Source organism: Rhamphochromis sp. 'chilingali', assembly GCF_963969265.1.
Source record: "Rhamphochromis sp. 'chilingali' genome assembly, chromosome: 10".
NCBI lineage: Eukaryota > Metazoa > Chordata > Actinopteri > Cichliformes > Cichlidae > Rhamphochromis > Rhamphochromis sp. 'chilingali'.
In genome coordinates this window covers 35,366,365-35,389,545 of record NC_137937.1, presented here as the reverse complement: position 1 = coordinate 35,389,545, position 23,181 = coordinate 35,366,365, and the positions used below count along the sequence as shown (strand labels likewise).

General features: G+C 40.5%; 1 protein-coding gene across 2 annotated transcripts in view; it reads left to right on the top strand.

The window, feature by feature from the left end:
- fras1 (Fraser extracellular matrix complex subunit 1) overlaps window positions 1-23,181 on the top strand; it is a 306,003-nt gene that overhangs the window by 257,349 nt on the left and 25,473 nt on the right. Inside the window, exons 41-49 of one of the 2 annotated variants that reach the window (XM_080893736.1) lie at window positions 3,687-3,877; window positions 6,365-6,518; window positions 9,398-9,661; window positions 10,244-10,432; window positions 11,955-12,074; window positions 13,184-13,363; window positions 19,494-19,618; window positions 20,564-20,704; window positions 21,596-21,823. In XM_080893736.1, the coding sequence (XP_080749862.1) occupies window positions 3,687-3,877; window positions 6,365-6,518; window positions 9,398-9,661; window positions 10,244-10,432; window positions 11,955-12,074; window positions 13,184-13,363; window positions 19,494-19,618; window positions 20,564-20,704; window positions 21,596-21,823 (1,592 nt within the window). Of the gene's footprint in view, window positions 1-3,686; window positions 3,878-6,361; window positions 6,519-9,397; window positions 9,662-10,243; window positions 10,433-11,954; window positions 12,075-13,183; window positions 13,364-19,493; window positions 19,619-20,563; window positions 20,705-21,595; window positions 21,824-23,181 lie in introns of both variants that reach the window. The other variant, XM_080893735.1, reaches the window with a different exon arrangement.

Sequence of the window (23,181 nt, the reverse complement as noted above, 5' to 3'; positions counted from 1 at the left end):
AAGAGTTGGGAGTTCGCCTTGTAATTGGAGGGTTGCCGGTTCGAGCCCCGGCTTGGACGGTCTCGGTCGTTGTGTCCTTGGGCAAGACTCTTCACCCGTTGCCTACTGGTGGTGGTCAGAGGGCCCGGTGGCGCCAGTGTCCGGCAGCCTCGCCTCTGTCAGTGCGCCCCAGGGCGGCTGTGGCTATAATGTAGCTGCCATCACCAGTGTGTGAATGTGTGTGTGAATGGGTGGATGACTGGATGTGTAAAGTGCTTTGGGGTCCTTAGGGACTAGTAAGACGCTATACAATTACAGACCATTTACCTTTTATTTATTTACCATAATTGGCCTTCTCTATTATACATTGTCTGCAGACATAATGAAGGATAAATTTGTGGGGTCAGATATTTATAGTGTCTGCAGCTGTAGATAACCAGCTGGCACCAATCTTTTCTCCCCGTGTCCCGGCGGCCCGTCCTTGATGGCAGCTGGAGTCGTTGGTATTCAGCAGCATCAGCCAGCGGTGATGGGATTTCTGCTGTCACCGGGGCACAGGGGAGGCCAGTCAGTGTCACCGTCAGTGTGCTGGCAAAAAAACCAACATGCACAGGTTTTTTTAATGTTGATATGCAGATGCACCATCGCACAAAAGACACTGAGTTGCATGCTGATGTTGTGCATTTGCATGAATCCAGCAATTCAAAACATGCACATGGAAAAAACAAAAATCTCACAAACAGGCAGTGTTTATGCAGGAAATGGCTTTTCCCTTAACAAAATACATAATAGTTTGGTGATTAGCACAGAGGAAGGCACACGTACTGCAATGCAGTATAGACATTTTCCAATTTGAATTTAAATAATTACTTTAATATAAAGCTGACATGGAAGGAATACGGCCAATCTCATTTTGGCCCCTGAGGTCCTAGAGTAAGTAAACAACTCCCAGCCCATCTTTGTCACTCCCCATCTGTTTACATGCCGCTTTGTCTCCTTGTGTTAGTCTTTCTCTGTAGATGTCAGGAGAGGAAAAGAGACAAAAGTGACTCCCTTCCTGGTTCTGTCGGTGGTTTCTTCCTTTCTTTTTGCCCACCATCACCAGTTGCTGTTCGTAGCAGATTGTCTGATTGTTGGCCTTTTCTGTCTAAAATTATAGTACAGCTGGTTTGGGAATGCCTCAGTGTTCCAGCCCCAGTTGCTCCCCCTGTGTAAGACTCAGATAAGTGGCAGAAAACGGATGGATTATTCTGATTACTCACTCCCATGATTATTTAAACTCCTTAGATCAGCGGTCCCCAACCCCCAGGCCACGGACCGGTACCGGGCCGAGAGAGTTGAGGCTCGGGTGTGAAATTTGTGATTTTCAATGTTTTTATCGTCTCCTGTGTCTTATTTTGAAAGAAATTTTTTTTTTTTTTTTTTTTTTTTTTTTAACCCTAACCCTGAAAGAAAATTTTACCACCATAGTTACCATAGCAACCAGAGAGCATTAAGGGCAGAGAGGAGGATGTTACTCTTAATGTTGTCGGCGCATTTCAGGAGGACGCTGCTAATAAAGTTACACAATTACACAGTGAAATCGCGTTTATTATCATATTTACAAAATACATAGTTTTTGTCTTGGTCGTGTCATTTTATTTTGTTGTATTTATCTGCGACACCTTAATGGCCGGTCCGTGAAGATATTGTCTGACATTAAACCAGTCCGTGGCGCTAAAAAGCTTGGGGACCGCTGCCTTAGATACTGTAAGCAGAAATTTTGAAGGCTAAAAAAAAAATTAAGTTGATATAAAAGTGCCAAACCTGCAGTTCCTCTAGGTGCCACTGGAGGCTGGCTCCAAAAGTGAACCAGTCTCCACTGACTCATGTTGTGCTATCCAACTTCATAGAGGAAATAAGTCTACAGCCTGGAAAAGAGAGCAGTGTTAGCACCTATAGATGGTTTGCACTTTCTTCATGATTATATGGTTGGTAATTTTTTTCATATCTCACGCATTCAGATATCGGTAAGGTCCAAGGTAGGGCACACCTGCTTACACTTACAGGTGCGCTGGCACTGGCAGCCGCTCTGAGTTGAACTAGACCTGAACTATCTGTGGTGTTGGTGCCCATTGGGCCATTTTATCTGTGTAATACTACAATCTGCTGTGTAGTACAACCGGATACCTGTAAACGAGATAGGAACCATAAACTGCTGTGTGCATGACCCATTTTCTTATTTTCATCATTGAACAAGAGTAAATGCCCCACATCATCTGGGATGGTTCATAATCGTGCTTTTATGAGTCCAGCATTAAGAGAGAAGTAGGGATGGAATATAGTAATTCAGATCCTATTAGTGTAGAATCATCTGTAACTATAATTAATCCTAAAATAAAATTAATGAAATTTAATAAAAAAAACAATTCTGGGATTAATATTCCAGCCTGCTAACTCTCTGCATCACATTCCTGAACAACTGGATCTGTTTTCGACCCACATTCCTTTTCAGAGCCTTGTTCAGTCGGCGATGCACAGAGATGTCAGTGGCGTGATTGCAGGAGTGGTGCTGTGAATCTGAGATCAGCAGACGCCACGTGTGAGAACAGAACAACCAAAAAAAATGATTCTGGAAAAATTGTAATTCCCCGGTGGCTTCAGGTGATTTCCTGTTTTGATTACACTTCTGTGAGGGTTCCCGCTCAGATAAGAGGCTCCCGATGCTCACCGTAAAACAGGGAGATGAGGCGATGTGATGCGATTTACTGTTGGGCCTGATTTACACGCATACACTAAAGTAAATACAAGTACACACACACCAGCTATTCCCTCCAGAGCCCTGACTCAGCTCAGTGCGGAGTCATCCGTCTTCTGCAAGAAAGACACTCATACTTTCTCTCAAACTTCAGAGATTTCAAGGTTGATGTTAAGTATTCAAGGCGACTCTCCTTCAACCTGAGGACAGCCAGGTCGTGTCATCACAGCCAAAGTGTGCTTTTCTGGAGAATTGTAAAGACCGTCCATGCATCTAAACTACCAGACAGTTCCGGCTGAAGTCAAATGAAAAGCCTGATGGGACGGAGAAGACAAATATTGCTGTCATTGGAGCTGTCAGAGGATATAAGTGATGGCCTGCTAACTGGTCATCTGAGAGGTTTATGAGTTCTTTGTTGCAGTATAATAAATGTTCCAGTGTAGAAATGGCTTTTTTCAGTGTGTAGCCACAACCGGACGACGCGACAAATCATCATTTTTACACTAAAAGAAAGAATTTAAGAATAAATTAGATTGCTTTAATGAATAAAATGATTTTGTGCACTTTGAATTTGAATCAGAATCAGAAAGACTTTATTTATCTCCAAGGGGCAATTAACATACAACATAGCAGCATAACGTTGAAGATAAGAACAATACGAACAGGCAATAAGAGTGAGATAATAAATACACAGAATATACGGTATATACAGTTTAAAATTACACAGTTTAAAATTAAAGTGACTGAGAGGTGAATAAATAACTGTAAGTGACTAAGAGTGAATAAAGTGTCGGTAGTATAAAAAGAGAATGAGAATACTTTATTAATCCCGAAGGAAATTTATGTTTCTGGTGCAGGAAATGGTCTTATCTGCTGGAGTTACAAAGCAGTGGCTTTGGGGACAAAGGTGGCTCTCCTGTGCTCTTTGTTTTCTAAATTGCATCTCTTCCTCTGTTCTCTCGTCAATCAGGAAGCTCTGTTGGCGGCTCACATGTCGTCACCCCTGACATGCCTTTCTCTGTGGAGGACCTTACATCTGGCCATATCTCTTACGTCCAGGAGAGCCAGCTTAAACCTCAAACCAAGCAGGACATCTTCAGCGTCTACATCAGCGACGGGCTCAGTCAGACGGAAGCTTTCAGTGTGGAAATTGACATCCAGGTAAGGAAAAACTAAAAAGCTACTACTACTAAATCTTGTAGTACTATCATTATAAGTGACATTGATTAATGTATAATTAAGAATGTATTTCAAAATAAAGGAAGTTTGTTTTTCTTTGAAGATTTTGTTTCAACTCTCTTAATTTTTGAAGGTGTTTGTGTTAAATATACCGTTGCACTTTCCTTCATTTCTATGGCAGAAGTAACCACAATGACACAACGCCTTGGTTTGAGAAGCCCCATTTTGCCGTCTCAAGGCATTACTATTTTGTTTGTGTTATTTTTAGCCAAATGTGATGAAGAAGAGGGAGGACAGTTATCAGTTAGCTAGGTTAGCACAGAAATGGTTTTCTTTCCCAGCAAAATTCATTTCTAACCACAGACGTTGCTGCTTAAATAAATAAAAAACTAACTATATCCTTATTGCGTCCATGGGAATTAACAGGGTTAGTCATAGTCAAGTGCTGGTAATCAAATGCACTCGGTTAATTGATCATCAGCAAGTGTGAGCGCCTCTATAATGGTGGATATTTTGGGAGTTTGATGGTCTGTAGGTGTGTTTAGGAGGAAAGACATCAGCTTATGAATCTAGGAAGAGTTTTAAGGCCATTCCCAAACGTTTCACAAGTAAACAATTGTCAGGAGTGGATATTCCAACAAATTCACCCATATGCTCAGAAATTACAAAAAACTGAGAGCTCAATCTTACACTACACAGTTAGTATGTTAAATGTTTAAGTTTATGACAGTGTTAAAGTTTACACTCTCAGAAAGACTGAACAAGAATGGCTTACTAGAAATGTTACCAGGAAAAAGCATTTTCTCTCTAAAGAGACCATCCTGGCATCACGGTTCAGGTTTGCAAAGTTGCATCTGGATGAACCACAAAATCCTTTGATCAGGGGAGACCAGAGCGGAGATGTTTGACCATGGTGCACTGCACCACGAGTGAAAACCATCACAGCATATGAGCACAAAGACCTCTTACCAACTGTCAGCTCAGTGGTGGACGGACGATAACTTGGGCTCGTTTTGGACCCAGAGGACCCTGGACATTGAGTCAGCCATGAATTCATTTGTATACCAAAGTATTTTAGAGTCAAATGTCAGGTCATCTGACTGCTGACAGCTAAAGTTTGGCTTAAAATGACTCGTCTAAAATGTCAATAATTTCAAGCACGCCTTTAAAAGCTATTGAATCGTGGTATGTACTTAGTTTTTCACAGGACTGCATAATATTCTAGGTCTGAGGTAAAGTTCACGTCCTGTCTGTCAGTTTCAAACCATTGTTTTATAAGTAACACATTTTTCAGTCTTATGCCTGTAATGCTTCATTTTGGAAACTGTTGCACTTCACCCTGTACCCCCATCAGTCCAAATCACCAAGTTTAATTAGTTTCAGTTAGATAAGTCGCCCCTGTTGATGCTTTCGTTTCTTCAAAAGAAGACGATAAAAGCTTGAAAAAGACCAAAAACACTTTTTAAAAATTGAAGCTGGTGCACACCCATAAAAGTTTGAGCTGATTAAGTGGTGTCTGTGCTGATGAAAAGAGATGAAACGAGGTCTTAACAGCTCCACGCTCTATTAGTAATTAAAAAAAAAAAAAAAAGAGGTCTTACTCAGCTTTTGTTTTTCTTTTTTACTGCTGTCCTTGAGCATCACAAGGCTTCCTCCAAGGAAAAACTGCTATGGCCTCAGGCTGTCCCTGTTTTTTTCTCCTTCATAAACACATAAACAAACTGAGATTCCAAATCCATCACTTAAGCCTGTTTTAGGTCTTGAGTTGGATTGATGGGGTTGTCAGTGAGCTGTTATGTTTGTTGAGTGTGTGTATTTGAACACGTGACCTGTATATAATAAATCTTTCACGGTGTGTATTAATGTAGAGGTGGTAGTATACAACCCCTGGCAAAAAATATGAAATCCCCACACCAGGAGGACTGCTTCTGCTTTATTACTTTGTTGGCAATAACAAACCACAGATATGTCACAAAACCGTTATATTTAACACCTGAACATTGTGGCTGTGTGAAACAAACCAAACAGAACCACATTGTAATCTGCATTTATAAGACAAAAAATCTGAATATGCCAACGAGTCTGCAGTTAAGGGAAAGCCTGCAGACACACCACTTGGCTGACTGAAGGAAAACATCTCCCCAACAAGGGACCTGAAAAGATTATACATCTCTGGTGAAATATGCTGGTTATTCCTGGTCGCCTGTGTCTAAATTTTTGAGCGTATACAAGCAAAATGTTTGAGTAGACCTTGGAAGATGTCAAAGCATCAGGACAGAAACCAAAAATTGGACCACATCACAAATAAAAATAAAATCAGCAGGAACAGGAGTAATCTGCCATTACTTAAAATAATTTAACAGAAATTGTTTGAGATCTGCTTTGTGAAGCTGGTGTTCTGTTGGTGAGGAACAGTGTAGTTATTCCACAAATATTAAAAGATGTCTTTATTTTATTGTCTTTCAGCAGAGTAAAGAGGACAAAGAGCCGGTGGTGTCCGTCAGCAGCATCCATATAGAGGAAAACTCTGGAGTTGTCATCACCAACTCGTCTCTCAGCGTCCACGATCAGGACACACCAGAGAACGAGATCCTCTTCACTATTATCAGAATTCCCAGCTATGGTGAGCACAGACTGCATTGGCCTGTAAAGGCTGTTCTTCAACTGCACCTTTCATTGTTAAGTCTGTCTATGAGAATTCATTTTAAAGCAGCAGATTACTTTCAGCTTACTAAAAACTATTTCTTTCTGTCTATAAGTAATAACCTGTTATTATAAACTACTTTTAGCTGCTGCTCAGTTTACTATCTGTTAATAACTTAGTGCATTTGTCTAGCAGTTAGCTAACAGTTTTCCTTTGCTAATTCATACTGCTAGTTAATAAACTTAAATTTTATTGTTTTAATTATTAGGCAATTTAACTGATAGGTCTCGATTTAGAAAATGTACACAATCTTCTTCATAGCCTTAGCTAGCTTTATTGCAATTATTTATCCATTATTTTCAGCTAAAAGCTTGATTTGATTACTCACATGTAGCTAGCTGCTAACGTAGCTAACAGCTGAAGTGATTTATAGCTTTAGCAAGTTTTTTGGCTAAAACTGAGTTCATCTATATAAACTTGACATTTTTATTGCTTTTTGCTCTCTATTATAGAGTGCTCTTGACTCACCCTTCATTTCTTTATGTTTTGCTTCCAAGAAGCAAGATTTTCTTGTATTTTTAAGTGGACTTGAACGGTACTTCTCTGGGCTTCCTAGTGGTTTTTCAAAGTTTTTTTTGCCATTGGCTGTTTCTTCACTCATTTTCAGTACAGTCCTATTACCTGGCTGTTTTCAGAGGACTGTCTACACATAACAGAGAATTTAGCAAAGAACCAATTTTAAATTGTATCCTTAGAAATCGAAGGTTTTGGTTCAAATCATCTTCGGGACGTACGGAGGAGGCGAGAGGTACAACAGTGACTGTCTACATCTGTCCAGCTCTTTAATGGTTCAGAGCTGCATTTCAGCCAGTGATGTTGGGGATTTTATCAAAATTGGTGGGATTATGAACCCAGAAAAGTGCAATTAGAACAGTCCCTTTGATCTCAGAATCAGAATACCTTATTAATCCCTGAGGAAATTATGCAATTTTACTGTTACTTAGATAAACAAACAGATGCTTTTGAGATACGTTTAGTTATTCTTCCTCTTAAAGTCCATTTGCTTATTCACCAGTTCATATGGCATCATATATGTTTTTCAAATATGAAAGCAACAGAGACGCTTCAAAAACAGAATTATGTGTTAACACAGCAGCAACCCAGCAGGTAAACATGGAAAAATATGCAGTGATGTGCAGTCAGTATATTAAAATATCTCACATACTTTAGATCTGCACACACACAAAACCTAACACAGAGCTCAGGAGAGAGTTATGTTAAGAGGTACCTGGCATGTTGATAGTAAATAGTTCTGGACGTGATAGAGATGAACAGACACACACAGAGTCATAAACACATTACTCTTATTTCCGACACCCAAACAGTTTAAAACAAGACAAACACAGCGGCCGCCCGCTGCAGCGCTGCATTCTGACTGCAGCCATTCCTCACATGACACAGCGACACAAACTCAAATCAACTGACCTCCAAACACTTTGTTTTTCTGACGCCCTCTCACCGTCCCAAATTGAATTTTCTCTCCGCCTGCCACAGTCTGGTAGACCAAAAGAAATTGCTTCACGAAAAACACATTTTTTTAAGATAAGTATACAGCACTTAGTCACAGCAAAAATGTCTTTTAACCCAATTTTAGCAAAGTTTACAAAGTCGTGAAAGACGGCGGAATATAAACCCTGTTTCACAGGATCTCATTTGTTCTTTACATGTTACGATTTTTATTTTAACGCCATAATGACCCAAAACTTAAAGGCATTCTCTCTAACTGACTGTTCTGTATTTAAGGATTTAAGGAGCTTTGTTAATGCAAAGGCAATCTCCGACTGACACTTCTGAATTCCTGGTCTTGATCATGCAAATTAGTCGTATGGATTAGATGTCCATTTGATACTAACTCGATGCTGTCTTCAACTATCACCCCTCCCATACTCCTCACCCACCCCAACAGACACACACACACCCCTACAACGATCTATTTATCTTAGAGGAAGTATGAGAGACCCCTTCAAGCCTAATAAAGATGCCAGGTTGCAGCAACACTCCAGCAAATGTGCACGCACTTGTAGACCTCGTGCTGTCGAAGCAGTCTAAGGCCAAGAGATATTTCTAAATGCACATAATTTTCAGGTAATTAGTGCCAAACAGTCTCAAACTCTATGAATTAATCTTAATGCAAATAACATGGGGATACCCCAACGATGGATTTGCACTGACAAAATAAAAGATTCATTTAAAAAAAGGCAAAATATAGAAAATCCAGTGAAAATAAATACTGCAGGGCAATAGATAATAAATTGACTGCAAGCTCTGAAAATATTTTCATAGGTTTAATATGCAAATCATTTTTTCATTTTTTACACAGCATTCCAACATTTTTTGGAAATTGGGGTTGTATTTGATTTAATTAATGATTTTTGGCTTTTTAAATCCTCCATAGAGGATTGGTGGAAGTGTTTGATTTGTTCATCTTCTACTTTTAAACAGTGCGGAAACGTTTCACTGCAGACGTTTAAAAAAAAAAGAAGAAGAGGGAATGTGTGGGAGGGAATAAATGAGGGTGTACGTCTGTGTGTCCCCTCTTCACGCTGCAGGATTTGGACTTAAATCCTATTTAAACCTGGGCTTTGATTTAAGAAGCAGGGTAATTTAGAGGAATCTAAAATGTCTCATTAGGTTCTACAAAGAGCTTTCTTGTCTTTCATGTGCTGCATGAAAAACTCAAACATCCTCCATTTGACTTAGATAATCAGAGCAATTAAAAAGATGTACTTATTCAGTTACCACTCCCCCACTTACACCCACTTCACAATCTGAGCTTGGTTTATTTTTTATTCCCCTAGGCAAGCTCCGCAGGCGGCAGTTCTACTCCCAGCCACTGGAGAACGGTCGCGTCCTAACGCAGGGCTCCACATTCACCTATCAGGATGTGGTGGATCAGCTGCTGGTTTACACGCCTGAAACTGTCAGCGGGGGAGCAGACGAGATGGCCTTCACCCTCACCGATGGCATTCACACCCACACGGGCCGCCTGGAGTTCACGATGGACGTCACGAGGAGCGAGGGACCTCGAATGACCGTCAACAGAGGACTGCAGCTTCCAGCAGGTGAGAGTCAAGAAATGCAGTAATAAACGATATGTCTGTGTTTAATGAGATGTTGACTCATCTCAGGTTAAACCAGACGCCCGGGGACACCAGTCAGAATACTTTTACAATCATAAATAAACTCAGTAGTTTTTCTTTTCACGCTTATAGCCTCTTGTTTTTCTCTTCTTCCTCCTAAATCAGTTTGTTCATAGTTCCCCTGCTTAGAGTGAGAAACTACGTTAAAATAGTGTTGTTTTTATTTAAAAAAAAACCTCAGCTGATTAGTAATTATTCACATGAATGTATTATGATACACTGTAGTGCCCCATTTTTAATATTTTCCACTTTTTTCTTCCTATTTTATTTGTTATGTCCAGCTTTTCGTGTGTGGGGAAATATTTGGGTTTTTTTATGGGTTATTAAAAGACAAATTAAGGCTTGTTAAGGTTTTTGTTTCAAGAGTATTTCTCAGTCTCTGCAAGTGAGTTTAAGCAGCTCTTGTATTTTCAGTCGGAAAAAAAAAGAATCCAATCAAATAAATAAAGTCATCAAATAAATGTAAAGTAAAATCTGATCACTGACATTTCTGTACTTTTTCAGGGTCATCATCTAAGATCACAGAGCAGAATCTGAAAGGTACTGACATCGACTCAGACCACCTGAAGCTCCGGTACATCTTGACCAAAGACCCCCCAGTCGGCAAGCTGCAGCTCAACAGGAGCAGCCGAGCGGAGAGCGTTTCTGTGAGAGGTCCCATTCAGAGCTTCACTCAGGAGGACGTCAACAAAGGTGCCAGCTTTAGTTTTTATTGTTGTAACTTTGCACAGATGTCCCACAGTTTTCGGTCTTTGCTTTATCTTAGACTGTATATAAAAGATGGATGTCACCTCTAGGTTTGGAACGACTGCTTTAATCCTGCGTTTTTCCCAGTGACCAGCAGGAACCAGCAGATAAAGTGACATGATGTCTTTTGCAGGCCAACGTGGAAGTTAGCAACATATAAGGATATCGTATCAGCAAAAGAAACACGTCAGGCTACAGATGAAGTAAAACTCCTGCATTTGCTGCGATGATGTTGCCTGTTACAACAATTTCTGTAATTTAGCAATTTGTTAGCAAATTACTTAAAATGTTTTATGTTGTAGAACATAAAGTAAAAGTATCAAAGCCACTGTTATAGCCCATATTTTAAGCATCTAACCAAATGCTCATCTCCTTTGTGACAAAGGTGGTCTTGACCTGTAGTTTAAAGATTGAATGAATACAACATTATAAATTATGGGCCCTTTAATAGATTATAAAACGGGATATGCTTTCACACTTTCAGCTCAGGCGTCCGAGTCATGGTAGACTAAAGCTCTTGAGTCGAATGCAGCTGGACTGATAAATGTTGGTATGGTGTGCAGTGCAGTGAAGAGTGCTTGGATTTAATACACAGGAGAGAGCAAACAACCACTCCGCACGTGCAGAGCAAATACAGGAGAGCCTGAAGTTTCAGCTCTTCAATACAAGCCCCAGATGTGCATGTGCATGGAAAGGACAAGACAAGAGACTATTTTGAGGATATGGAGGTTCACATTTAAGACAGAGAAAGGAAGTGGTTTGAGAGAGCATTAAAGGAATGTGAATGACCATCACTGAAAAAAGGTCATGTGTAATACAGTCCTGAGATCCTGTTCAGAGCAATTTAACCTCGACTGATACCTCAACGCATGCGTCCTTAAGTCACAAACATGTCCTGACGTGGCGTCTCGGGACCACCTTAGAGGTTAAATGCCCCATCAGCTGCTATAACAGGTCATTTTAACTTGGTGATGTCACAGTGGCTACAGCTAACTGTGTATGCAGTTTATTATCTTACTTCTTAGTTTTGTTGTTGGAGGTAAGATAATGGCAGAGGGGTGGGTTGAGAAGCAGGAGGTATTTATTGATGAACTCTTAACTTGCACAGCTTGATGGCAGAGTAAAAATTGCTCCAGTTTTATTGCTGCTTTCACCCAGACATGGGCAAGAATACAAAATACAGAAAAGGTCACAGGTGGTTTGCAGTGTACATTTATCAAAATGTAATTTTAAACCACATTTCTGCTAAATTCAGTTCACTCATTGTTTGAATTACATTCAAAAACTTAGTGATAAGACAAAATAAAAGCGTAGAAGACGCATTCAAAGCTCTCAGTGCTTTCTAGTTTCGCTCACAGTAATTTAGCTCTAAGGTCGTGCGATTCATTGGAGTTTAATTATTCCCAGCAGTTACACTTTTGCATGAAGTCAGAAGCTTTGACACCGAGTGCTTGTCTCTGTCTTGCAGGCCTGCTGCAGTACAGCCACGAGAAGGGGGAGAAAGGAGGAAGCCTGTCGTTCAAGTTCAACCTGCTCGATCCAGAGGGCAACAAACTGATCGACCAGTCCTTCTTCATCAGTGTGCTCGGTAGGGTTTCCTCCACCCTCTGCAAAGCAGGGACTGAAGTGTTCTTTCATTTGGTGGAGACGAGAAGGCAATTACTGCAGATTTATCCCTCCGTCTCAGGCGTGGTTACTGATGTGATGCTGCATCCTGCATACGTCCTGAATACGAATTGTGTGCAGTCATGTTATTTATAACCCACTTTTACAGCTTGTTAGCTTTCGCATGTTAAATGAGCTCGTTCTGGGTTTTTAATCGACATTCTCAGAAATTTGTAAATTTCATTCGCTACAGTGATTTTCTTTTTATCATCACTGTAATGCAATTATTTTTGGCAATTTTTAGTCATATATAAATGACACTATTCTTTTTGAGATTGTGAGAAAAGAAAAAAATATGCATTTTTATTTTAAGCTACGCAGACTTATTTTGCAGTTGTGTGTAGTCAACTGCCAAAGACCCATTCTGAGCCATGATAAACCTTGAAAACTCAGCTGCGCACATTTTTATTGTCACCGTTTCCATCTAAAAAGCTTCCTCTCGCTTCCTTCTGGGGATAAAACCAACTATTGCACTGGTTCAGCAGTTTGAATCCAGTGTCCACATGAGAAGCTACTGGATATAGAAGGATTGCCTTTCCCTCATGGTTGAGCAGCATCCCGACTCTCTCATATCTTTTGCAGCTCTCTTTTTAGCCTATTATTTTCTCACCTTTTTCACTTTTCTGTTTATTGCACCCTCTCAGATGTGACTACAGGGAAGCTCTCCTTCCATATCTCTTCCTGCCGTACTGCCCTCTGATGACTTCTTTGCCCTTCTCTCACTCTTTTCTATCTTTTTTTTTACATCTTTCAAACCTATATCACTTTTTCACACCTCCTGATATGAAACTGTCGTTCTCGGTCTATATAAATCTCAGCTTATTTCACCTCCTCTGCTATAGTCCATCCTTTCTCCCTTTTACCAGGATAAGAAACTGATTCTTAATACTTTGATTTCCTTTTGGATTAATTGTTTTCCCAAACGCTGCCAAAAGCCGGGTTTTACTGATAAATCTTAGCTTGCCTGGGGAATTTTTTTCTTCTCTCTGCTCCTTTTCTTTTTATACTGACCTTATTTATTTTATCTTGCAGAGGACCATCTCCCTCCATCTGTAGTGGTAAACAAAGGCCTGGTGCTTGATGAAAACTCAGTGAAGAAGCTGACCACGCTGCAGCTGTCAGCCAGCGACCAGGACAGCGAGCCGGGCGAGCTCATCTACCGTGTCACCAAACAGACGAGCCTGGGGCACCTCGAGCATACTGCCAGTCCAGGTAGACCAGGCCTATATGTCAGTGTTTTTAGAAGCTAATTCCATACTGTACAGAAAGTCAGGTGTGCATGCTGTTTGTGAGGCAAAGCACAGGGAAAGGCGTGATTACATATGCACAAGGGGCTGACACAGAGGGTGCAAAAGCAAAGGTGACAGCCAAACACTAAACCAAACCAAACTTTTTCAACTGCTCGGTGAGTACTTGGCATCCTGCATGCAAACTGCAGGTGACTATGGCATTCTGATTGCTACCAAAGCAATTACACTTATGTTTTTGGTGCAGCAGACTCTGATTTCACCTGGCAACCAACACCAACCAATGGCGTTTTCCCCAAAGTTTCCAGGGGTGTGCAGCGCTGTGGTGCATTGATCACCTCTCCGGTTTGAGCCTGTCCAAAGACATGCTTGTCAATTGGTGATTCTAAAGTGCCTGTCGGTGTGATGGTAGTAGAAGTATTTTAGTGACAACAGGGTGTGGCAGCACGAGAGCTGAGCTGAGGAAACCTTCATGCATCAAATACCAAGAGAGTCAGGGGAACACCGGGGACCGACAATAAAACTAAAGCAGGGAGCTAAGAACTTAATCACAAAAACCCGACTTCACTACAATAACAAAAGAAAATGGAACCAAAAACTTTCCAAAACCAAATCTCATCACAAACTCTGTAGATGGAGACTCGTTCCCTTCTGTATATGATAACTGACTCCACACACAGACGGAGCTGTAATGAAGCTTGCTCCAGTTCCTCCATCCATTATTTCTGTTCTATTCCAGCTGCCCTCTACAAAACAGACACACTCATGCACTCTGTCTTTCTGCTTCTTGTGACACAAACAAACTTCAAATGACTGCAGCCATAACTAAAATTCTCATCTTGTGATGCAATAAAGAGAAAACAAAAAAGGAATAACTGATGCATCCTCCGATCACAGAGAGGTGATTATTAGCTTCCGTGCTGTTGAGGATTTCAGCCCCGGCTGAACGGATTCCCCACACGAGTGCTTGCAGCATGTTAACGAGCTGGATGTTAACACTGCTCCCCGATCTTCAAGCATCAGATCACCTCTGAGCCACAGAGCAGCACCGGATAATTACTGCTAGCCATTCAGCCAGTCTGTCACACCATGCTAACACGCACAGCTAGCCCACTGCCCCTATGGGAAGCTTGTCAGCATACGAGGAATGTCAAGGTAACAGCACAAAGAGATGAATGCTCCCTTTCAGCTCCTGCTCTCAAAGCCAATGTTTTCAAGGGGCTTATTAAATGACTGAGGTTATGACACACCTCTCCAGCTGAGTGTTTGCCAAAAGGCACTTGTCTCGCAAAATGCTTAAGACAGTAACCTGCCTCACCTCCTCAAATGATTTTTGCAGCTTTGTTTTAGACACTAGTTTGAGGCGTAGCTCAAGCTTCCTAATAAATGACAGAAGTAGATACAGCTTATGTTGTTTGATCCTAAAGTTTAAAATTCCGATAAAGCTTAAAGTTGAGTGTGTAGCCCTTTTTCTGCCACATTAAAGAAGGAAAGACTTCAGTCAGATCCATCGGCCAGGTTAACTTTGGTCAGGTAATGGTGTCTTCCTTTTGCCTGATGTTGCTCATTAGAGTAGAAATATTCACCTCCCACAGCCGATGGGTGAACTGCTTCCTTAATAACTTAGAAACTATGACTATATTAAACGACACAACACATCTTTTAAAATAGTAATTAGTTACTAATTACTGATTACTTCTCCAAGAAAGTAATCCTGTTGCTTTACCGATTTCTTATTTTTAAAAGTAATTGCTTTATTACTTAGTTACTTTGTTTCTTTTTTTAAAAACATGATACACAACCTGAATACGTAATAAAGCAACAGACCTTTTTCTATTTTTTCTGCGTAATCGGTCATGGATTTTTTCAATGTTTTTGTCACTTTTTACAGAATCAAACTCAAAGTAATGTCAGTACTTCCAAGCTTTAAACGCTGCATGGTCGTACTCTCTCCCGCACTCCATATTATCCGTTGCTGATCTACACACGTCTGTTGCTGCCGCGGACGTTCCACGCTCATGAGACACTCTCACAAACAAAATCACAACGGTTTAGTAACGCAGTAATGTAGCCTGCTTACAGGAAAGTAACAGTAATCTAATTACCTTTTTTGCAATAGTAATCCCTTACTTTACTCTTTACTTAAAAAAGTAATGAGATTATGCGTTATTGCCTGTCTCTGGTCCACATACAGAAAGTATCATAGAAGGATTTAAGGAATCATGCTACATTTGACCTCTGACCTCTTGTTCATGGTTAATAAATTAAGAGTCAAAGTGACAAATTTAAAACTTTGTTGCTTACTACCATTGTTTGGAATAGATAGGAATATAGGGAATTATATATTTTTATTTAAAGACAGCATTGTGAAGAGAAAGAGAATGACCTGCTTAGTTAATAGGAAATATACTTTACTATAATATATAATATTCATGTACTTTATTATTAAACATTTAAACAATGAGAGGAATTGTACACATGTAGTATATCTGCATATCTGTATAAATAAAAAAGAATTATGTCAAGTACAGTAACGTGGGTTTCAGCAGGACAAAATAAAAGCCCTTGCTCTTGTTTTTATTTCAATACAAATTTCTTAAAGAAGGACAAAGAAAAGGAAATAAATAAATACAAAATATCACACTATTGCCCTTGAATTATTTCTAAAAACCGGACATCTGTGCAGACCACAACTAGACAGATAAGCCGATCGGATTCAGACTTAAACTAACATCAGACAGTCTCTACAACCATTAAACATCCAATATACTCAACTTCCCAGAAAGTTTTAACTTCACGTGTGAAAATAGGAATGATTTTTGCTGTGTTTTGTACCACGGTATCAGCTCAGATGTTAACCTGCATAGCATTCAGCCCATGTTTAAACAAAATGTGGCATTTTCTGCTATTCCCTGTCAGGACAAATGGAAAATGTAATTTGCTTAAATATGATGGAGCTAAAAAAAAGCTTGGTTTTCATCACTGACTGAGAATATTGGATCTGTCTCACAGCCTGCCTGTCCTGATTATAATGATGTATAAACCTTCAGCTGAGGAGTAGATGCCAAAAGCCAGGAAGACCACAGAATTGCGCTCATTTTGCTGTCAATAGATGACATGAAGAGAGCTGATGCTGAGATGTCTTTATTTCCTCGATGCGTTGTTGGCATGTTGAATGAGTTTTTACAAGTTGTAATTTTTTTTTTAACTTTGTGAAATTCCCTCCCCTCTGTGGTGAGAAATAACTAAATTATTCAACAAGTTAGTACCTTCGCAGCGAGGTCACCTGCAGCACGAGAAATCCATTTTCATGTTATGTAATGTACCTCCGTACAATGACAGTCTGTAATGAAGTGCCTGATTTAAAATGTAACATCACCTATCGGTGAAACGAGCTTAGATTTTAGGACTCACATGCTTTCATTTCTAGTCTTTGAAACTTGTTTCTACCCATCTAGTGTTAATTCCTTCTGGGATACAAGTTATGTATATTATGCACACACACACAAACACACATGCAGCTATTGCCCATTTCTTGTTTTTATACTAAAGATGAATTATTGTTGAATAAAGACATTTTTCAAACACATGTAAAATGTGGCCAATTGTGTTTATCGTTCCCCCCCCCATCTCCCCCCAGATGATGGAGGGAATGGAAAAGGAGGTGGTGGGGGGGTGAAAAGAAGAGGGTAAAGGGAGTGTAGACGGGGCAAAAAGAGAGGGATAAGAGAGGGGAAAAAGAAGGCAAAAGAGAGAGGAGAGAAACCCCCAACAATCCCCTCTGAGCAAGCACCAGGCGACAGTGGATAGGAAAAACTCCTTTTAAAATGAAAGAAAGCTAAAGGAGAAACTTATGGCAGAACCAGGCTCAGGAGGGGGCAGTCAACTGCCGGGACTGGTCGGGGGGGTGAGGGTGAAAAAAGGATGAAGAAGGGAGGGGAGAGGAGTGGTGAAAATTAAGATGGAATAGAGGTGGAAGAAAACGAGGTTACATCAGGTGAGGAGCAGCAGTGTCCCTCCTCCAGAACCAGTGGAGGCGTTTTCCCTTCTTTTTCAGACACTGTTGCACGAGCAGTGTTTTCTGCTCGTTGAGGGTTTTCAGCTCATCGACTGTTTCTGCGTTTTCTTTCTCAAGTTTGTTGCATCGTTTCACCATGTTTTCTAATTCTTCTTGTTTTCCTTCAAGCTTGTCTTTCAGTTCTTTAACTGTTGCCTTCTCCATTCGCTTTGCTTTGTGCATATCTGTATTTCTCTGTTCTGCTTTCTTGTGCATGTCTTCTAAATGCTGGTTTCTCTTCTGGATTTCTTGAAGTCTACGCTGCAGGTCTTCGTGTGTTTTCTGTTGTTTTTGCGCCTGGATTTCAGTGTTTTTGTACTTCAAATTGTTGGAAAGTTTCTCAAGTTCTGTGTTGTTTCTCAGCATTTCATTGATGCGATGCTGCATCTCTGAGCAGTTTTTTCTTTTCTCCTTCCAGTACAGTTGTTTTGTACTTCGTTTCATTATACAATTCTTGGAGTGTTTTTCTTCTGGAGAATAAGTTTTTCTTCTTCCTGTTGTATTTTCTGTTGGTCTTTTTCTTGAAGCAACTCTTTATTTCTGTGCACTGTTTTATCGAGCTTTATTTGGAGCAATCTGTGTTTTTCCTCCATCTCTTCAAGCTTGGAGTCCTTTTGTTTCTGTTTCATTTCCATTTGCTTCTTGTCTTGAAGCAACTGTTGATTTTTGTGCAGAGTTTTCTTATGCTTTACCTGCAGTGCTTTGCATTTTTCCTCCATGCCTTGGAGTTTGCTCTGCATGTCTCTCTGCTCTATGGGCTGTTGTTTCTTGTCTTGGTGGATTTCTTTAATTTTTTTCCAGAGCTTCATCAAGCTTTTCTTGGAGCTCCTGATTCTTTTTGTCTTGGAGAGCCCATTCTTTCTCCTTTCACCTTCTTTTTCTTGAAGCTGGTAGGATCATTTTTCTAATTCAGCGCTCTTTCTCTCATTTTCTTGTGCCTGATTTGTATCAGCTACCAGTTAACTGGAAGCTGATACAAATCAGGATTTAAAACCATTTTTTGTTTGTTTGTTTTTCTGTTTGACTCCTTGTTTTATTTAATATCGCAATTTATGTGATAATATTATGGGTTTGTTAAACTGTCCAATGTGAAAATGTTGGAAAATGAAATATCACAGCTGGAAATCAATGAAAATGGAAATTCAGAAGAAGTTCTGTCCTTTTCTTTATTAATGCACATCATAGATAACTATGTAATGTGTCTGTTGCACACTTTGTATGTCAGGAATAACCATAAATGCGTTCTTACGAATGGCTGCATCAGGTCTTTGCATCCACAATAAGCGAGGATAACAGAACTCCTGGGAAGTTCTTGTTTTTAAGACAGTCACCTTTAGTTTCATGCTGAGTGATGCTGGATTGTTGCAGACAAACCTGATTATGTTTCCCACTGGGTTTTAATCTGCAGAGGCAACACAGAGTAAAGAGAAGCATTATTATTTCAGTTTGACTTCAGTCTCAGTTTAGTTTTATCCCCATGTAAATTTGATAAGAGCCAAATTGAGGAAACAAACTCAGTGTGTGGTCAGAAAATGCCACGGTGGCTTTCAAACACATGTCACAACAAAATATGAAGGATGAGACATCACATGGAAACATAACGGAAACAGACGCGGAAGAATTCATCTCTGAAGTTTCTCACTTTATTGAACTGGCATTTGCCCGAGACCACCAGAACTGGTGGAATGGACACCAGAATGAACACAAAGAAAATCAAAGGTAGACAAAAATCAGTCAGGAGGGATCAGGAGAGAGCAACGGTCTGCCAAGCCAGTCCCTGTTCCAGAGTTTTGTAGTTTTGCACCTGCTGTTGCTTTAATATTAAACTAACGAGGTTGAAATAGACTCACAGTGGTTTCTGCTTCTTAATTGGACAGATTTAAGTATAACCAACTTTGTGTTATGCTGTGATCATCAAGCATAACCTATTTTTTTAGCAGTGTAAAACCATCTCATACCAAAATATGAAAGATGAAATAACAAACATAATGGACGTTTTTGGGCTTAACGACTACTTTTCTCTCTTTTGTCTCTTTAGGCACCAGGATCAGCACCTTCACACAGGCTGACCTGGCATCACGCAGCATCCAGTACGTCCACAGCAGTGAAGAAGAGAAACATGCTGACCAGTTCTCCTTCACTGTGTCCGACGGGACAAATGAGGTGAATGGCAGAAGATTTTTACGATACCTGGTAGCTTAACACATTTTGAAATTCATTCATGAAGGAGGTCTTGATGCAGATATCTACTGACTACAACAGAAGCTCTGAAATGTTATATGTTCTTCCTAAAGACAAATAACTTTGTTCCCGGTTTGGCCAAGAAATAAGTCAGCAGTCCTTGTGTGTCCAAAGAGGGACCTTTAAGCTCAAGTGCAGGGAACAACCTTAAATGGTGCAGAAAACAAGCTGTTGGCAGGAATTAAGAAAGAAAACCAGAAAGAGAAATGTTTTCTGATCACTTAAAAGCTTAGCTTAATTAAAAAACCTTAACGATGCCATAAAATTGAAAGATATGAAAGAAATCTAAAAATCTAACAAACTCTAAAGCTTTTATAACAGCAAGAAAGTGGCAGCTTCCTGTCCCGGGTCACCTCATGCATAAATCTGCCTCGCTAATCCGAACTAATGAGGATCACAAGGACTCGAGCAAACATGTGAAAAAGGTCATTTGGCCTTCACGCCTGGCTGACTGCAATGTGTGGAAGCTTTGTGGCCACTGTGCTAGTTGATGAAATTGTGTAGCCCTTTTGTACTTTTGCTAACTCTGAGAAGCCTGACAACTGAGAACTACTGCATATTTATAATCAAGTGTTTTGCTTTAAGATTAGAGGGGGGGGTATTTTAATGATACCAAAGCAGAATATTGTTCTGCCCCTGCGAGGAGATGGGATTACTTGAGGGCATGCCAATTCTGTATTAATGCAGTTTGTGGTATTTGGGTTATGCCATCTGGGGTTAAACTTTTTCATCATAGTGAGACTTTTCTATTTGCTGAATTGTTGAGAAAGTTTTTGGTGGAAAGTAGGACGTTGATGACAGGATGTATTTTTGGTTACGCATGTGTGTAACAGTTTCATCATCTTATTATTTGTTCTTTGTCATCAGGTTGCCCAGACTTTCTACATCACCATCAAGCCTGTGGACGACTCCCTGCCTCTTCTTCAGGTCCCTGGCATGAGGGTGCAGGAGGGTGTAAGAAAGACCATCACTGAGTTTGAGCTGAAAGCCACCGATGCGGACACAGAGGTAACACACTGGCTACATACGTTTTCTGCAAGTCTTTCACAGCTTTAATTACAGTATATGTGTGACATCATGATAAGAATCAGGTGTCACCTTCTGGAGAAGGAATGATGACAGAGATGCTTTGAGCACTTCAGAAGATCTTAAAGGAAAACAAAACAAAAAACTTTTCAAATGTGTAACTGAGGTCAAAATAAAGCATTCGAGGACTGATTTCTGCAGCATGCACACTCATGCTTCTGCTTTAATTAAGGCTAAACGAAGGCAAATGTTGCTCTCCATCCTCTGCTGCATATATTGTTAATATATAACTCATATATTGAGTTAATAGTAAGTATAAAATTTATATGAAGTAATTTCAATGAGCTCTTTTGCCTTTTTCCTTCTTTAAGCATCTGATTCGCTTTATGAGCTGCACAATATAAACAGATAATATCTTTGAAGCTTGGTATGATTCGCGAACTAATTGGCATCATGTTTGGAATGATATCAAAGCAGTACAGTTACCAGTTTAGAAAATCTGAATATTTATTTTGAGATCATTACCTAAGCTGGCTAAACTAAGCAGCCGGTTTAAGGGATAATCCAACACTGTTAATCCCATAAATCTGTAATTCTCAGTAAAAACTTGAAGATTTATTTTCTACTGCTTCACTGTAGAATTTTAGAGAATAACACCCGAAAGTGATGTTAAAGTCCGGCACTAGATAGATATTTTGAAGCTGATTCCTGAATTTGAGTTCTCACTATTTTGCATGCTTGGCTGTTTGTTGGTTGTGCAGAACAAACACGGCTCCTTATGTAGCTTCATCCTAGGGAGACATTGCAGACGATATCACTGAGCCGTCCTTCCTTTCCCTGCATTTTTCCTCCTATAACACGACCTTCCTCCAGGCGGAGTCCGTCATCTTCAGCGTCGTCCAGGCTCCTCGACATGGCACCATCGAGCGCACCATCAACGGCCAACACTACCGACAGACCAGCAGCTTCACCATGGACGACATCTACCAGAACCGCATCAGCTACAACCACGACGGCTCCAACTCGCTCAAAGACCGCTTCACCTTCACCGTGACCGACAGCACCAACCTGCTCTTCATGGTGGAGGACGACGGAAAAGAGGTGTGTGTGTGTGAGTGTATCAGTGTGTGTATAAAAGGCACCTTCTGGAGTTTTATTACAGTGGGATGATTGAAATGGCAGAGTGAGGGCATGTCTGCGAGAGTGTGCCTGCTCTGACCTTTTGTGAATTTGTGGGTGTATTCATGTGCTTCTGTCTTTGTGAGGACAGAAGCTGGGGGCTTTTGCAAAGGGCGGACACCTCCGGAAACACAGTGAAAATATTTTTGCAAAGGACATGTTTGGAAGGACAGGCTATTTCTGTAGCATGGAAGGAGCAGCTTTATGTTTGCAGCTCATTTCATCTGAATAATATTTAGAGTCCTACAGAGCGGAGACACACAAAGTTTTGTGTTATTAAATGTGCGTATTTAATTATCTGCTGCCCTGAAAACTCACATAGATTCAGTGAAGGGCCACACAATGGACAGTTTACCTAAAACACGAAAAAGTGCTGTGCTGCAACACACAGGAAATCTTTGGTCCGTATGGATGTGTCACAATCTGTCACTACCTGTGCCACCCGAATGGATTGCAGGTACAGCGTAATGCTACCAGCAGTGACACTGGCAAAAAGCAGATCTAAAATCCTGTTACTGTCATTTGCACTGAAGCAGGTGAAATAGATAAACAGTGGTTTATGTTTCCTAAATGGAAACAGTAACAATTCTGAAGTAAAACCTCAAATTCGGAGCCAGCCTCTAGTGGACATCAGAGGAACTACATTTTAGCGCTTCTCTATTCTTTAGCTGAGGAGTTGCCACTTGGGCAAACAAAAGTGCAGCACACTATGTTGTCTCTAGAAATGTATTAACCCGTCGCCACTATCGAGGATTGTAAGATGGTCCGTGAGGAGGGGCTTATTCCACGCATGTTTGCCCTGGATGCACTTTGACATCCTTGCGAGTGTTTTGTTTTCACAGCTAGACCAGAAACCATCACACAAAGGTCCCTACAACTACAGAAGGACGAATGTGTGTGCAGTGGTAATGTCAGCTTTATGGTTATGAGCAAGCCTCAGGGTGAATTGACTCCTCTGCTTGTCAGTTTTCCCCCCTCAGCTCCACCACCTGTCATTACTAATAGCCCATATGATTAAACTGAATGACAGCGTGTAGGTATTGACATCCCCGATCGCAAACACACACTTCCCAGCCTTGGGTTTATTATCTTTCCATCACCTGGGGACATTTGGCTCGACAGCCACGCGTGCTCTGTAGCTCAGTAGATGCTTCGTGGCATTATCGCTGCTGTCGTTTCGGTTTCATTCCCACTGGAGCTGCTGTGTTATTAAATAATGTATGAGTTGCTATAAACTGTGTGGACAAGCTCAGCCTTCAAATGGCACGTGTGTGTCAAAG